Below are 16,947 nucleotides of genomic sequence, written 5' to 3'. Positions count from 1 at the left end.
GTCCTAAAAAAAAAAGCAAAACTAGGAGCAGTTGGTAGGAGTTAGGAAGGTAGATTGTGGATCCACCTAAAGAGCGACCTTTCAAAAACTCAACGTTTTCTAAAAGCGGATTGAGATGCCTTGTGAGGGAGTGAGCTCCCTGTCATTAGAGGTCCACAAGTGGAAGAAACAGATCCATTGGCTGTTGACATTGTAGAAGGGATTGCTCTTCAGATGCCGGTAGCCCCTGATGATTTTTCAGGTCCCTTCCAGCTCTGAGCTTCTGTGATTCTGAGGTTTGGTGACTTGGTGACTGGCTGCCTGGCTGGAGCAGAACCTGGAGCAAAGCCCTAAATAAAGGGCTCTCTCTTCCTTTCCTTCCTTCCTCCCTTTCTCTTTTTTTTTTTAAAATAAGTTATGTATTCATTTATAACATTCACTTTTTAAAAATTTGAGTTTTGAACTCTCTCACTCTTCAGCAACTCCCATGAGAAGACAAGAAATGTGATAATATAAATAAATGTCATGGCAGTTAGGTGGCACAGTGGATAGAGCATTGGCCCTGAAGTCGGGAGGATCTGAGTTCAAATCCGGTCTCAGACCAAACACTTGACATTCACTAGCTGTGTGACCCTGGGCAAGTCACTTAACTCCAATTGCCTAAAAAAAATATATATGTGAATATATAACATAAACATGAAATCATGCAAAACATTTTCATATTAGCCATATTGCAAAGGGAAAAAAGGCAAGAAAAATAAAGAAAGTGAAAAAATTGTTTCAATCTCCACCCAAACTCCATCAGTTTTTCTCTCTGGAGGTGGATAGCATTTTTCATCATAAATCCTTCGGAACTGTCAGATCATTGTATTGATCAGAATAGCTAAGTCATTCTCTTCCCTTCCTTTTAATAAACATTTGTCAGTCAATAAGCATTTATTAAGCGCTTACTATGTTCCAGGCACTGTGCTAGGCGCTTTCTTCTCAGGAGTTCTAGAGCGCCAGACACACTAGCAGGTAGAGGAATGGCGGTGGTGTAATAGTCCTACAAGGGGTTGAAGGCGGAACCTGAGGATGTAGGAACCCCTCTCTCACCGCCCCGGGTGGGGAGGGAGCATTTTCCCCTTGCACCCGCGTCCCCATCCCCGGAGGAAGCGGCCGCACTTCCGGCGTGCGGCGGTAGCGGCCACTGAGGAGCAGCTGTCAGCCGGGGCTGGGAAGCGATCCCCCGGGGCGTCTCGGCCCGCGGTCCTCAGTCCTCCGGGGCCCCCGCGGCCCGGGCTCGGGTCAGGAGGGCCTCGAAGGGCGGCTGGGCGGCCCCGATGGATCCGGAGCTGGCCCGGAGCCTCTTCTTCGAGGGCGCCACGGTGGTGGCCCTGGACGTGCCCGAGGGCACCGAGTTCGGCATCGACTGCAGCTCGTGGCAGGTGGGCCCGCGCTTCCGCGGCGTCAAGATGATCCCCCCGGGCGTGCACTTGGTGCACTACAGCGCGGCGGGCCGCAGTCCCGCCGGGACCCGCGAGACAGGCCCGCGCACGGGCTTCTTCGTGAGCCTGCGGCCGCGGGGGCTGCGCCTGCTGCGCTGGGACGCGGCCCGCGAGGAGCTGGACCTGAGCCCGCCGCCCGAGGAGCAGCTGGAGGCCGTCCGGGCCCGCCTGCAGGAGCTGGATCGCTTCCTGGGGCCCTACCCCTACGACCTGCTGAAGAAGTGGGTGTCCCTGAGCAGCTGCCTGAGCGAAGAGGCCGTGCAGCGACTGCAGCCCGAGAGCGGGCAGATCTGCGCCTTCTCCGAGGTGCTGCCCGTACTGCCCCTGACCTACACCAAGGACCGCGCCGAGCGCGGCCCGCCGTCCTGCGCTGCCGAGTGCAAGAGCTACCGGGAGGGCCTGGCCCGCCTGCCCCAGATGAAGCAGAAAGCCGGCACCGAGATCCGTTTCACCAAGCTGCCCAAGCAGACCTACCCCGACGGCGCCAGCCCGGCAGAGATTACCAAGCATAGCATGGACCTGAGCTACGCCCTGGAGACTGTGATTAGCAGTCAGTACTCCACCAATCCCCAGGATGTCCTGGGTAGGTATGACTGGTTCACCTTTGCCCCTAAGGTAAGAGGGACGGCTGAAAGTCAAGGTGGTGTCCTGAGAAGAGCACGGAATTTGGAGTCATTAGACTTAAGAGGCCAGGCTTTACCATTCATTACTCTTGGACCAGTCATTTCACCGTCCTGGCGTTTTAGTTGCCTCCTTTGTAAAATGAAGCATAATTTTTAAGGTCCTTCTTGAGCCCTGATAGCATATATGAAGTGGCATTGTGAGATCCTAACACTTTTGTAGCTCCTCTTAAGGAATCATAGACGGTCAGACCTAGGACAGATAGACCTAAAAGAGACCTAGTCCATCTTCTCCCGTATGTTGCAGATGGCTTGATATTAAGGCCCAGAGAGAAGGTACTTGCCTAAGGTTGTATTTGAACTCAGTCTCCTGTCTCCTGGTTTAGAGCTTATCCAACAATACTATTCAGCTTTCCTCTTCAACATTTAACAAATGTTAAGGATATACTAGGTACAGAATGCAGTAGGAAGTAAAAAAGATAAGTAAGACACAACCTCTTCTTGTAAGGAGTTCAATATAGAACTACAGTTAAAAGTATACAGATAAATATAATACAGTGGAATACAAAGAAGTACAAAAAACTATGAGATCAGGTTTCTAAATGAAGGGGTTGGAGTATGTGACATATAAGGTCCCTTAGAACTCTACATGCCATGCCACTGGCCAAAGAACTTAGGGAAGGATTCACAGAGGAACTAGCATTTGAGCTGAGCCTAGAATAACCATAGGATGTCCAGAGGTGGAGATGAAATGAAAGGCCATTTCTCTTAAACTATCAGCTCCTTTTGCAATTTTATTCCCTTGCTTAGAAGAGGAATACTTTGCATTAAAGACTCTTGAGTCTTGTCACAGGATGTGTCGGGTTCTCTTGACTGCTAGTCTAGTTGTATAGTCAGTGAACCAAGAGCTAGTTCTCTCAGGTTTATGGAGTTTGTTCATGTGGAACGTTGCACGTATAAAGTTGATTACAGCAGGATTTTTTTGCCTACATAAAGCTTTACAAAGTACTTCTGAAGTTGTAATAAATTTTTACAGTCCTCCTGTGAAGCCGAGATAGCATTGCCAGTCACCAACAGAATAACCAAGGGACACTGAAGTTTAGTTGCTAAACACCATCAGTTTGACAGTGGGTCTCAGCTACCGTTTGTGTATTACAAAGGTAGCTGGTGGATTTGCAGCATTTAACACATCTGCTCACCCTGATGGTTCATCATCATTTCCCCCATTGGCCTCATGTGGCTCTCTTTGAGGAATAGTTTATTCCATTGCTCTGTATCCCCTAGCATGTCCTATAGCTCTCTTTCATTCTCCTATGACTTTCCTGCAGTTCCTGAAATGCTTACCTGTGTCTGCAACATCTGTCCAGTCCCAATGTAATTATAGTGTATAAAGCGCTGGATTGTGGGTCAGGATACTTGTGCACTGGTGTCAGTTCTGCCACCTGTTCATTATGTGATCTCAGGCAAGTCTACTCTGGGCATTAATGTTTCCATCTGTGAATAAGGGTGTAAAATTAGATGATTTCTAATATACCATTCAGCTTCAAAAATTCTGTGTTCTGTGAGTCGCAGATCATATATATGCATTGCCCCTAAGAATTGTGAGAACTTAGAAATTAAGTTAGGATAATTTCCCTTTAGAGTCCTGCACTTCAGACTCCATTTCTCAGAATTGTTAAGTTGGGGCTGAGCTTCAGTGTTCAGGAGCATTGCCTTCTGCTCAGCCTCTGCTTGCCACAGTCAAATTGCTCATGTTTCATTCCCCTTCCCTTACCCCTCAACTCTACAGTATTTTTTCTCCCCTAGCTGTTTCTTTTGAAGGAAGAGAATTTATGAAGGTCTTTCCAAACCTGTAGCAAGGGTAAGTGGTGATTAAAAGGCATAATGTCCATAGGCACATGCAAATGGACTAGCAGGTCCCTAGGACATATAAGAAGGGACCAGAAATAGTGGTCAGGATTTCTTATGAGGTGCCAGGACAAACCTACTCTTTTTGGCATGTAAACATTTAGTGGTAAGTCATTCAGTGTGCTCCACGAAAGGCACAAAGCCTCCAGTGGACAGCAAGTCACACAGGGGAGACCTTTAAACTTCCCCTTGTGAACACAAATGCCTTAGAATCTAGAATGCCAACTGGAAGGGCCCTTAGACAGTGCCTAGTTCAATTCCTTCATTTTACAGATGAGAAAAATAACCCTTGTGGCAAATAAATGGCACAATCAGTACTTGAACTGAGATCTTCTAATCTTCAGTCTAGTGATTTTTTGACTACGCAGTGCTGTCTTCCTTAGTACTCCCTTACCTACTTGTGATTTCATCCGTCTCCCCCAAGTTCTCCCACTTAAGGGACCTAAAAATTGATAGTTGTAGTCAGTCAAGGTCATCTGTTCAGTGTGAAAGATGCTTTAGGGGACTAGTGAAAAACTGAGATGAAGCTGTAAGGACTATAGGCATTGCTTTCCTGGCTCTGAGTGAAGGGACTATCTGGAACTATTTTTGAGAGTAAGTAGGGTGTCCTCTACTACAGCTTATCTTATCTCTTTCTCAGTATCTAAGGCCATAGTTAGTCTTCGTGAGGGAAGACAAAGTAGTTGTGCAAAGTGGAGGTCAGAAGACCCAGGTTCTAGACCTGGCTCAGTGACTGGTTGGGACACCTTGCACAAGCTACTTTGCCTCTTCCAGTCCTTGGTTTCCTACTCCATAAAGCAAAAGGAGTGGACTAAGGTTCTTTCCACTTCTGGCTCTGTGTGATTTTGTGTCTTGAATAATTTCACTATTGTAGAGATCTTACTTTAGGTATTAGCTATCAACCTTTTCCTGAGATTTGTATTTCCTTTCTCTGGGACTCATCAGCTGAGCTGCAGTTTGCCTTTATCTGCTTCCTGATTGGGCATGTGTATGATGCATTTGAACATTGGAAGCAGCTGCTAAACCTCCTGTGCAGGGCAGAAGAAGCCATTGGGAAGTACAGCGCCCTCTACAGCCGCCTCATTTCCATCTTGTATCATCAGCTCGCGGAGATCCCTGCTGACTTCTTTGTGGACATCATCTCTCAGGACAACTTCTTAACCAGCACCTTGCAGGTAAGCTATCCTTCCAGGTGGGCCAGTAACTATGACAGAATAGATGCTTAATAGACAGCTTTCTATGGTTAGTTGAGAAAAGAAAGGTTAAATAAAGTCTTCCAAAATAGCTATTACAGCCCTCTGATTTGAATAGGTACTTTCTATTTCCAGGCATTCTGCTAGGGACAAAATTTTTTTTTTATTTCTATTTCTCAAGGACTGGGCTAGTTTCCCAAACCTCAGAATCACCCCCCCCCCACCACCATGTTTGAGGTATTCTGCCAGAAACAGTAATTTTGCTTTAGCCTTATACTTCAGGCTTGAATTTTGAAGATCCTTAAATTTCATTTGAACATTACAGTAACTTTGATTTCCTTTTCAAACAAAATGCCAGCTTCTGCTGTGGTTCTCATCTAGAAAAAAGGGAATTTCCTTTTAACTTAGCAATTAAATTTTCATTAGGAGCTATAATTAGGAGAGATGCTTCAAACGATGTATGGTTTTCATCTTGTGATGCTCCTTCCCTTTTCAAATAGATTAGTCTCCATCTTAATGTGCTTGTGACCAGTTTCTGCCATCATGTGGTTCAGTTGTCTCCTCAGGCCCAGAAGCCACACAAACCTGCAAGCTGTTGGTTTCCATTATCTTTTCCCCAGAGAGCTACTTCTCCCTGTGCGTACAGGTGCTGTAGCAGTCCCTCAGTGCCTGGCACAGTCTATATTTTGTTAGTGCTTAGTCAGTGTTTGTGCTGCTGCTTTATGCTCTGTAACACCTGGCATGTTGGGCAGCTGGCAAGACTGATACGTGTGTATTAATTGGTGATAGTGACAGCCTTCTCTAGCTGTACCTAAACCCACTCACTGTTGTGAATAGAGCCTATTTTAACCCCAGGGAAGCTGTAGGATGATGGCCTTGCTGACTTCTGCAGGACATCTCAGTATCTTCTACCATGAGTCGTGGTCATTCATGAGCTGAACCTGGTTTAACCAATTTGGGGAGCTTTTAGAATGATCATGACATTACTCTTCAACAAATATATATTGAATCCTACTGTGTGCAAAGATCCCCCTCGTACAATCTACGTTTCAGCCAAATAGCTTAATGACTAATTTTCCCTATACATGCTGCCATTCCATCTCCTGCCTCCATGCTTCTTTCCCCCTTCCTCATATATTTAGAATACTCTCCATCCTCATTTCCATCTCTTGGAACCCTATCTCCCTTCAAGGCTTGACTTTAGTGCCAACTTTTTATGAAGTCTTTCCTGATTCCTACACTTGTTGGCTCCCTTCCCCCATCCCTTTATATTTATTTCGTGTCTATCCTTTACTTCTCTATGAACATGTTGTATCCCACAAGTTAAATGTAAACTCCTTGAGGGAAATAACTGCTTGACTTTTATATTGTATCCCCAGTACCTTAAATAGTGCTTGGCATGTAGTAGGAGCTTAATAAATATGTGACTGGTTGCTAGATACAAATATAAATAACATATAGTCCCTGCCCTCAAGTTGTTCATAATCTGTTAGGAAAAAGAAAAATGAGACATAAATGACTAGGAATAATAATAAGTAGAATATAGAGGTGCATGAAAGGTAGAAAGTGCTAAGAGTGTTTGAGGTGGGGGATAGATAAAGGAAGCTGTATGGTAGAGGTTACATTTAAGCTAAGCCTGGAAGGATGGCTAGGATTTCAGCTATCAGAAATTAAAATAGGGAATGGAAAGGGGGCATTCTAGATGTAGGGCATGGTATGTGTGAAGGTATAGAGGCAGAAGAGTTAATGATGTTTGGAGAACATTTGAGTAGGCCTGTTTGGCTAGATTTTAGTTCATGTGAAAACAAGTGTTAAAATAAGCCTGAAAAGGTAGATCAGAGCCAGTTTGTACAGGGCCTTGAATTCTTGGCCAAGAATTTGGACTTTATTTGCTAGGCAGTGGGGGAGCTGTTAAAAGATTTTGAGCAGGGAAATAAAATGACCAAAGATGAGTATTAGAAAGGTTACTGTAGCAGCGCGTTCAAGGATGACTGCAAAGGGAGGGACTGGAGGAGGCATAACTAGTTAAGAGGCTAAGCCAGAAAGAGCCATAGAGATCCTTATAATTGCTTGGATAAATATCACTTAAACGAGGGTAAAAAAAGTCCCCAAGAAGAAAAAGAAAATGCAGCTATATGGGAAAAGACTCCTTTTAAAGTTGCTGGTCCCCATGAAGAGGCCTCCTTGAACTTTGAATGAGCATCCTTATAGATGCCAGAGCATCCTGGAGGTAGTTTTCACTTCAGTCTCCTTGACACCTCCTCCCCATCCCTAAATACAATAAACAACATTATAGAGTTAGTTTAACCATACTAAAGTCAGCCTGTCATTGGCTCTCTAGGGCATTGTCAGCACAACAGACAGCTGAGTTCTAATTGCAGGATCTTTTTTGCCAGCAATGATTTATGAAGCAGAAAGAGCCCAGCTGGATTTTTAGATTCCCAGGTGGGGTTTATAAAGCTGATGGTTGGAAAATTTTCTTCCTTTGACTTTTAACTGAAGAAATTTGGTATATTTATTTGGAAAACAATAAATGACTCCCTCCTCCCCCCCTTTTTCATTTTTTAGTGTTTATAGAATAATCATATTTTTAAATGAAAAAATAACGTATATTAATATAGTCTTGGAAAAAAGTTAAATATTTCCTGGCCTTATGATTCAGTGGCTCTAGCATGGGGGCTTGCATATGGTTTGTTGTTATTCAGTCATTTCAATTGTGCCTAACTCTTCATGACCTATGGTTTTCTTGGCAAAAATACTGCTTTTTACTTCTCCAACTCATTTTACCGATGAGGAAACTGAGGTAAACAGGGTTAAGTGACTTGCCCAAGGTCACACAGCTCTCTGGGGCCTGATTTGAACTCGGGTCTTCCTGATTGCAGGCCTACAACTCTATCCACTAAACCACCTTACCTGCCCTTTGCATATAGTAGGTACTCATTAAAAATTTGTTGAATTGAACAAATGGTTATTTACACTTGGTATATCTTCTCCATTGGTGAACAGAAACTCAGTTTCCATGAGTTTGATTATATTTTTTCTTCAGATGACTTCCAAAAATCTGTATGTCCAACCCTAATGTCTCTTCTGAGCTCTAATTCCCAATCTCTTACTATTTGATGGACATTTCTGCTTAGAAGTCCTGTAGATATTTTCAACACACCATCCTGAAATGGAACTTAATATCTTCCTTCTTCCAAACTTCCCTGTTTCTGTTGAGGGCACCCACCATCTTTCTAGTTGATCATTTGCATAACCTGGGAGACATTCTTGACTCTTAACCTTTTCCTCACCCCATATTATCACTTGCCAAATCTTGTCCCTCCTACTTCTACAATATCTCTTATGTCCATCTCCTCTACCTCACGTGACCACTACCCAAGCCTTCATCCCCTTATGCCTACGTTGTCGCAGTGGTCTTCTTACTGGCCTCTGTGATTTCAGGCTCTTCTAACATACTCCACCTAACTGCCCAAATACTTTCCCTAAAATCTCATCCTCTGATTCGCCTCCTCAAGAATCTTTATTTGGCTCCCTATTGTCTTTAAAACAAATACAGATTTCTCAGCTTGACATTTAGACCCTAGCTTTTACCTGCTTTTCCAGACTTAGCTCACATGATTCTCTTTTATGCACTCAGCATTCTACCTAGAATGATTTACTTGCTGTTCTCTAAATTCAGCAGTTTATCCTCCTACCTCTGTGCCTTTTTATACAGGCCATGCACATCCTACACATACCTGACCACAGCCCTGTTCTGTTCAACATTTTTATCAATGACTTCAGTAAAAGCGCAGATAGTATGTTTATCAAATTTATGGATGACCTGAAGTAGGGAGGGGTAGGTGATAAATTGGGTGGCAAAATTGGAATCCAGAAAGGTCTACACTTAACAAATTGTTTGCTGAACTGGATTGATTCTGGAACAATGCACTTAATCTAAAGAGAAGAAACTTAATAGGGATGATATAAAGGTCTACATTTGAGTTTTAAAAATCAGCTACAGAAAGTTAATAATATGTGTGTTACTACAAAATCTCATTAGATACTGACAGCAACTTTGAGGGGTTATAGTACCTTACTTAAAGGTCAGGAAACTGGGTCTCAGAAAGGTTAAATAACTTGCCTGTAGTCACAAAGCCAGCAAGTACCAGAAAGCAGGCTTAAACTCAGTTCTTACCTACCTCCAAGCTGACACTCTTTCCACTGTATCATACTGCCTCAAACAGGATGGGAAGAGACTACCTAGCCAAGAGTCCATGTTTAAAAGACCTTAGGGGGGCAGCTAGGTAGTACAGTGGATAGAACACCAACCCTGGAGTCAGGAGGACCTGAGTTCAAATGTGGCTTCAGACACTTGACACTTACTAGCACTGTGACCCTGGGCAAGTCACTTAACTCAGATTGCCTCACCCCCCAAAAAAAAAGCAAGGAAAAAAAAATAAAAAAAATTAAAAGACCTTAGGGAAGTTGCCCCCATCCACATTTGTCAAGCTGTAGCTTACCATTCTTCCTTAAACATTTTTTTTGTAGTGTAACTTTCTGTATTTAGATTGTTTATCCCTTTGGAATTTATTGTTATATGCTGTTCTAAGCCTATGTTCTACCAAATTGCTTTCTGCTTTTCCGAGTAGTTCTTCTTGAATAAATTTGTTTTCCCACCAAAAAGAAAAAAGACAAAAACAAAAGATCTTAAAGCTCTGGTAAACTATATAACTCAGTATGAGTTAAGTATGACAGGATAGCCAAAAAAGCTAGGTGGCACCTGTGGTAGTATCCAAAAGAGTTTAAAACTTCTTGTACTCTTCCCTGGTTGTATTATATTTGGAGTATTTTTCTTCTGGGCACTTTGTTTTAGGAAGAACATTGACAAGGTGGAAACTATCCAGAAGATGGAGACCAGGGATGATGAAGGAACTTGAAAAGTGCCATCCAAGGAACACCTTAAGTAGCTGATGATGTTTAACCTAGAAAAAAGAAGACTTTGGGGGAGGGGGGAGGATGAGGAGAAGAGTAGATAGGAGATGAGGAAAATGTGATCTGTATCTTTAAGAATATGAAGTGATATCATAGGGAAGAGGAATTAGGTTTGTCCTGCCTAGACTCATAGAGCAGACCTAGCAACAATTGGTAGTAGTTGTAGAGAGTCAGATTTTACTTCAGGGCAAAGGAGAAATTTCTTAACATTTGATACTGGCCAACAATGGAATGAGCTGCCTCCTGAGGGTATGAGGGCCCCATCACTGGAGGCTTTCCAACCGAAAGTGACCTATTCAGCAAGCATTTATTATCTATTATGTTCAAGGCACTGTGCTAGGTATTTGGTTGGGATCTAAGACAAAAAAGGGACCAGCCCCAACCCTCAAGACATTTACATTCTTATGGACAACCTCTAGGGGATGTTGTAGAAGAGATTCCTGTCTAGGGGAAGATTAGACTTGGTGACCTCTATAGACCAAACTCCAAATTCAGTGATTCATTCAGTTTTCAGACATAGTTACAAAATTAATCTGAAGAAAATACAGAATAAATTGTTGTTCCAAATATGTTCATCTTTATCAGAATAGTAGAAAAAATGCTAAGAGCCTTTCAGGGTTATATCATATCATAAAAATACACTAAAATGTTATTAAAATGAGTCTTCATGTTTTAGGATTTAAATCAGAATTTAAATTCAATTCACATACTTATCAAATTTAATCTTGTCTGGCAGTTGTCACCTTCTGGCACGCTAGACTCACATTTAATGCCCTAAATCCAGCATCTAGCATGCAACTTCATTGTGGAATTTAGGTAAGAGCTGTTGACGATTAAATCCTGGTTATCTGGGAAGAATGAAGCTTAGTCAAAAGTTCCAGTAAGCTTAAGAATTACTTTTTATTGCCTTAGTCACTTATCTTTCCTATTGTTCAGTCAAGCAGCAAGCATTTATTAGGGGCCTGCTGTGTACAAACACTGTGATAGGTACTAGGGATATAAAGACAAAAATGAAAAAATTCCTACCCTGAAGGAGCTTGTATTCTCTCAGACAAGACAATATGTATACATGTAAGTACATACAAAATAGATGAAAAGTCAGTGGTGGGAACACCAATGAGGTGTGGGGTGTGGGAGTCAGGAAAGGCCAGTTGGAGGAGGCAGCATTTGAATTGAGCTTCGAAGGACTCTAAAGATTCTAAATGAAATGTAGTGGTTTAAGCTCGATTTGCTATGAAAGTCGTAGCAAATAAATCTTTCTCTGCAAACAGCAGGAACAGTAATCTTCTGGCAAAATCATTTTTAACACTCCACGCCCCTGTTTTGCTTGTGCCTAAATAACCAGACATTGGACTTAAGATTTGTATTGGGTACAATAATGACAAAAGATTGAAGTAGTCATTGTCAGAGGGGTTGTAGAAAGACTACTACCCTAATGTGTTGATGTGCAAGAGTCCAACTGTTTTTGGAAAACAACTTGAAATCATGTAAAGAAAGTGACTAAAATGTCCACGTCCTTTGACTCAAAGATCCAACTGATAGGTTATGCTCCAAGGAGGTCAGCACCACCACCAACAAAAACCATATACACCAAAACATTTATAGCAAAACTCTTTATGGTAACAAAGAAGTGGAAACAAAGTAGATGTCTGTCACTTGGGGAATAACAGATTGTGGTGCGTGAATGTAATAGATATTACTGTGCTTTAAGAAGCAGTGAATATGATTAATGCAGAGAAGCATGGAAAGATCTAAGTGAATTGATGTAAAACGAAGCAAGCAGAACCAGGAAAGACAGTATGTACAGTGACTACAATGATGTAAATTGAAAGAGCAGCAACAGGAAGCAGTTGAAGCTGAATGCTCTGGTTATGACCAGGCTTGTCCCCGAACGGGAAATATGAGAAGCCGTTTTCCTCATCCCTTATTTGCAGAATTGGGGGACTATGAGTGTGGAGACTTGTGTGGGACAGTGGCCAAAGAGAACATTATGGTACAGTGGAGAGTGCTAGGCTTCGACTAGGAATGCCTGAGTTCCAGTCCTGTCTCTGACTCAAGCTTTGTGAACCGGCCTGCAAGTAGTCATTTAGCCTCTTAGCCTCAGGCAACTGTCTTAAGGCTATAAATTATGCTCTGATCTGTTAGTGGAGGAAGTTCCCATATAGAGGAGATCGAGTTCTGATAGAACTGCTCCAGCCACTGTGTTCTTCACGGCCCTTGCTTCTTTGTTCACACCCCTAAATATGCCAAACTTTTATAACAAATGAAATTATACAGAGTATCTATATTTATGTTTCTAAGCTAAAAAAGTGATTTTAGATCTGCAAAAGATATTTGAAAATGTTGCACATATTTATATTTCCCAATTTCTATTGCCTGTCAAAAAGAAGAAAAAATTATGGTTTTCCAGCATGTTATCTTCCAAATTTACAAAAAGTTTACAGAAGTTTTATATTTTTTTCTTTAGTAGTTTAAGTGAAACTCACTAGTTTCAGTTCTATCACTTAACTGGTTGTGTGGCCTTTGATAAATTGCTTAACCAACTACTCTGAGATTCAATTTCTTCATCTGTTAAATGAATATGATAATTCCTCTCTTGCTAGGCCTTAAGGATTTGTCATGTGGATCAAATGAGAAAGGGGAAGATGAAATGATTTTTAAATATCTGGGATTATTGGCATTAGAACAGAAGGATGTGTTGGCTTGTATTTTCTCCCAGCCTCTAGTTAATGTGGCCTTGGGGCAGGTCGATGGGGAGCCAATTTGTTCCATCCCCTTTATTACTAGTTGCTACTAGATTCAGGCCGATTATTATACTTAGTAGTGGTAGTAGTAGTAGCAGTAGTAGTAGTAGTAGTAGTAGTAGTAGTAGTAGTAGTAGTAGTAGTAGTAGTAGTAGTAGTATACTTATTTATATAGGGTAGTTCAAGGCCCCCCCACCCCTCCCCAGGCTGCATTTTGCCCACCCCTGCTGTCCTCGGAACTGTTAGTGTCTCAGTGTCTCCAGCATTGGCAATGAATGTTCATTTGCTGTGTAAGACCAGGAAACTGGAGAGGAAACTAGTGTCACACTGGGAGCTTAGGAGGGACCTGGGGTGAGCTGGAAGTGGATAAGGCCCCTGTAAACGGATCCCGTGTAAAAGGAGACTCTTGAGTGTTATACTCAATTTCATTAGATGTCTTTGCTCTCCCTACTGCCCTCCAGATCTGGGAACTACACTCCCCCCTCTAAATCATTATTGATCTTCCATTTGTTTTGGCTGTTCTTTATGCTCTTGCCTTTAATTCTCCATGATTCTTCCCCTTCTGTCTGTAACCTTTGACCGAGCTTCCTCAGAATGAAATCATTCAAAGCAAAGACCAGAAACCCTTCATTTTGGTTCTATTGTTATGCTTGATGGTGCTAGAGAAAGGGACTCAGGAATGGGATATAAAGAGGATTTGTTGACTAGGGGTGGAGGAAGGGAGATGTTTGTTCAGACCTACACTACTTTACCTAGTACCTAGGGCAGTTGATTGGAAGGGGCTAGGAAAGATCATAATATGTTTTTTCCTCATCCCCTAAAGCAAAACCAAAAATACTATACAAGGTGAAATAAAGATCATCACTCTAGCTCCATTGATAATTGACAAAGGAAATTTATAATTTTCCAGTTGGAAGAGACCTTAGAATTTATCTAGTTCAAGCCTTACCGCTAAAGCATGAATCCCCTCTGTAACACCCCCAAGTGAGATATTCCTACCTCTGCTTGAATCTTCATTAATTCTCATGGGGCAGTTGTTTCATTGTTAGGGAATTCTTCCTTATATTGATCCAAAATCTGCCTCCTTAGAACTTCACCACTGATTGTGTTTGGTGTCTTTGGTGTGTGTGTGTGTGTGTGTGTGTGTGTGTGTGTGTGTGTGTGTGTGTGTGTGTGGCCTTCAGGCCTTTGCTACCTGCTTCTCCTCCAAAGATGTTGTCCCTTTAGTGGCAAGGCATCTATAAGTCGGATATGCCACTACATAGCATATAGGTGAGGCCTCACCTTAGGGTGGGGCAGCTCTACCTTGAATGTTTATTTTCTAACCAAATTATGTTCCTGTTTCTGCTTCTCCTCTTCTTTCTCGTTGGATAGAATACAGCAGGTGTCCTGGACAACAGCCAGTAGCAGCTGATCCACCAGTCATAGGAAGAGATCAGCCCAGCAGGGAAATTTCCACATCCCCATTTCTGCTTGATCTCATTTCTAAGGAATGACTGTTTTTTTCTTTTATTCCCTTCAGGTTTTCTTTTCCTACATTTGCAGCACCACTGTTGATGAGACACTGAGGCGGAAGGCAGAGAAGTTCAAGGCCCATCTGACTAAGAAATTCAAATGGGACTTTGAGGCAGAGCCAGATGACTGTGCCCCAGTAGTGGTAGAGCTTCCAGAAGGTGTCAACTTGGAAGTGACAGGCTAGCTCTGAGACCATAAGCAAATGATTCTCTTCTTCCCAAGAGGCCAATCATCTTGAATTTGAAGCTCCTTTTTGCTGGGTGTCCTTTAGAGCTGTGATGGGGAGCCAGAGTTCTCTGGTCCCATTTCATGGGTTTGGAATAGGGTGTCCATGTCTACTAACCTGGGTCCCTGGGGCTTCTGATGTGGCCCCTTCCCACCTCCTGCTACAACCAGCTGGTACTTTACTGGCCTGATTGAATTTCATCAAAACTAACTCTTATGTAAGATCTTCAAAGAAGCTGCCTGAGTGACAACTTAATTCCTTCCAAAGGAACAGAAAAATTGAACTGGGAGAGAGAGCCACCAAATTTTCCTTGGGAAAGAGTCTGCCTTGGGATAGGTTGTTTTTTTTTTTTAAATCAGAAACTACAAACTCTACCTTTGTTAGTATTTGATATTATTATTTTCCCTAGATGTCTTTCAGAGTCAGTGGAGGCGGGGTGGTGTAGTAGTGACAGGTGAGAAGATTACTGTGCCTGCTAAATTTTAATATTGTTGTTTGATGTTCAGAAACGAGATGTCTCTAAAGGAAATCCAGATGTATTTGAGGTATGGAAGACAGTTCAGCAGTGCCTGAGGACTAGAGTAGTTTTCAATCTCTACTTAAATTACATTCCACTAGTTCTGGGGTCATCTAATTCCACTGGACCCAGGACAGTGACTGTGAGAAGCCATACCATCTGCATTGCCCGATGCAGCCACGAGACATATCCTTTTTTGATCCTTCTGGAATAGGAACCCCGCCACGTGAACTGATGAGCTTCTCTGGAACTACCTGGTGAAAGAAGGCTTTCCGCGATGATTTTTGGTATTGCTGTAATTCAGCAGCAAGAAGAAAGCAAACCTCCTCCTCCCCTCAATGGTTGTTTCCATATGTTATGGAAGCTTTGTGGCCCATGTTGGGACCTCTGAATAGTTTACAATTTTACCTAACTTCCCTAGGCCGTAGTGCCCTTTCCCCTGGCCCCTTCCCCCCATTTCTTCCCTGTAACTGTCAGTCTTTCTGATGAATTGAAGCATCCACCTGGAATGGAGCTCAAAGGTTATGCCCATAACCTGTAGGCAAAATGTTGTATTTAAAGGGAGACTGCCCACCTTGTCATGTTGTATAACAGAGCAAGCCCCCGCTGCCACTTTCTTTAACACACATTCTGGTGCTTCAGCTTTTGAATGAGAATCCTGACTAGGTAGGATTTTTAGTTCCACTTGTTTCCTTGGAGATTGCTTTATAAGAAGGTTGGATGTATTAAATTTTTTCCTTGAGAATAAAATTGTTGTGTGTGAGTCTCTACATAGGTAATGTGTGACACTGCTCCAGACTAGAGCATTGTCAGGTTTGCCATTTCCATTCTTGCAGCACTTAAAGGGAATCCCTTACCCCTAGCTAATTCCTGGCCCCACTTGGTCCTAAGGATAAGGGTCAGGGTGGCAGCCAAAATTTCCTTTCTTTCACTTTACCAGTGGGAAAATGAGACAGAGAACAGATAAATGACATGAAGTTTTTAAAACTGCCTGTAACCTTAGAGATCGTCTATTCTAACTCTGTTTTATGGATGGCAAAGAGCACATAAATCAGGAGCTAAGTTAGAAATACATCCAATAGAACTATATTCCCTGCCTGCATTTCTAAATAATATTTTAACTTACAGGCATTTAATTTTTTCCCTTAGTATTGAGAAACCAGATTATTACGGGAGTGAAGCTGGTGAGGAGAGAGTGCCTTGAAGAGACATTCACAAACCTAATGTCCTGAGGATGTATTTGTAAAGCTGGTCTGTTTATATTTTTAGCACAATCAACAGAAGGACTGCTTTTCTGGCCCTCTCAGCTGCCTTGTGACAAATGATGACTGTTCCCAAGCCTCTTTCAAGCAAATTTCATAGCACTCAACTAGCAGAATGGCTTCCCTACAACTGATCTCCTTTACCCATGAGCAATGCGTTTCCCTGTATCCTCCTGTTGTAAATATTATTTAATGTTCCTGTAACTCAGCAGTCTGTTGTGCACTCTGTAGTCCACCAGATTTTGGTCAGATTCTAGCCCTTACTGCATGATGGGGAGGAAATACAGAGTAGATGCAGTGGATGCCCTGAAAACAAGTCACGTTAGGTAGTGTAGGTTTTAAAAGGAAGAGGGATGGTTAGGATTGCCTGCCTTGGTGGATGGTGGCTCTGGGCTGAAAGGACAGGTTGAAGACCCTCTCCTAAGCCCCCAGATTCTCCGAAGCTGTTGCTTCGGGCTATGTCTGTTTGCAGCCCTTTGAGAGATCCTGTCTTTGGACTTAACTCGTCTTGTTTTTGAA

General features: G+C 42.6%; 1 protein-coding gene across 1 annotated transcript; it reads left to right on the top strand.

Annotated features, from left to right (window-relative positions):
* Positions 1–1,132: 1,132 nt before the first annotated feature.
* On the top strand, positions 1,133–15,916 carry AAR2 (AAR2 splicing factor). The gene is made up of 3 exons (XM_020998800.2): positions 1,133–2,049; positions 4,940–5,169; positions 14,431–15,916. Exons 1-3 carry the CDS (start codon positions 1,302–1,304, stop codon positions 14,605–14,607), a joined length of 1,155 nt encoding a protein of 384 aa, XP_020854459.1. The 5' UTR covers positions 1,133–1,301; the 3' UTR covers positions 14,608–15,916.
* The last annotated feature ends 1,031 nt before the right edge of the window (positions 15,917–16,947 follow it).

This window comes from Phascolarctos cinereus, unplaced genomic scaffold, assembly GCF_003287225.1.
Source record: "Phascolarctos cinereus isolate Bilbo 61053 unplaced genomic scaffold, phaCin_HiC Scaffold_2;HRSCAF=192, whole genome shotgun sequence".
Lineage (NCBI taxonomy): Eukaryota > Metazoa > Chordata > Mammalia > Diprotodontia > Phascolarctidae > Phascolarctos > Phascolarctos cinereus.
This window is presented reverse-complemented; position numbering and strand designations above follow the sequence as displayed.

Excerpts from the sequence above, each read along its gene's own strand:
- AAR2 (XM_020998800.2), top strand. The coding sequence starts at position 1,302 with ATGGATCCGGAGCTGGCCCGGAGCCTCTTCTTCGAGGGCGCCACGGTG. Across the intron at positions 2,050-4,939 it reads CAATCCCCAGGATGTCCTGG|CTGAGCTGCAGTTTGCCTTT; the intron begins GTAGGTATGACT and ends GGGACTCATCAG. Across the intron at positions 5,170-14,430 it reads TCTTAACCAGCACCTTGCAG|GTTTTCTTTTCCTACATTTG; the intron begins GTAAGCTATCCT and ends TATTCCCTTCAG.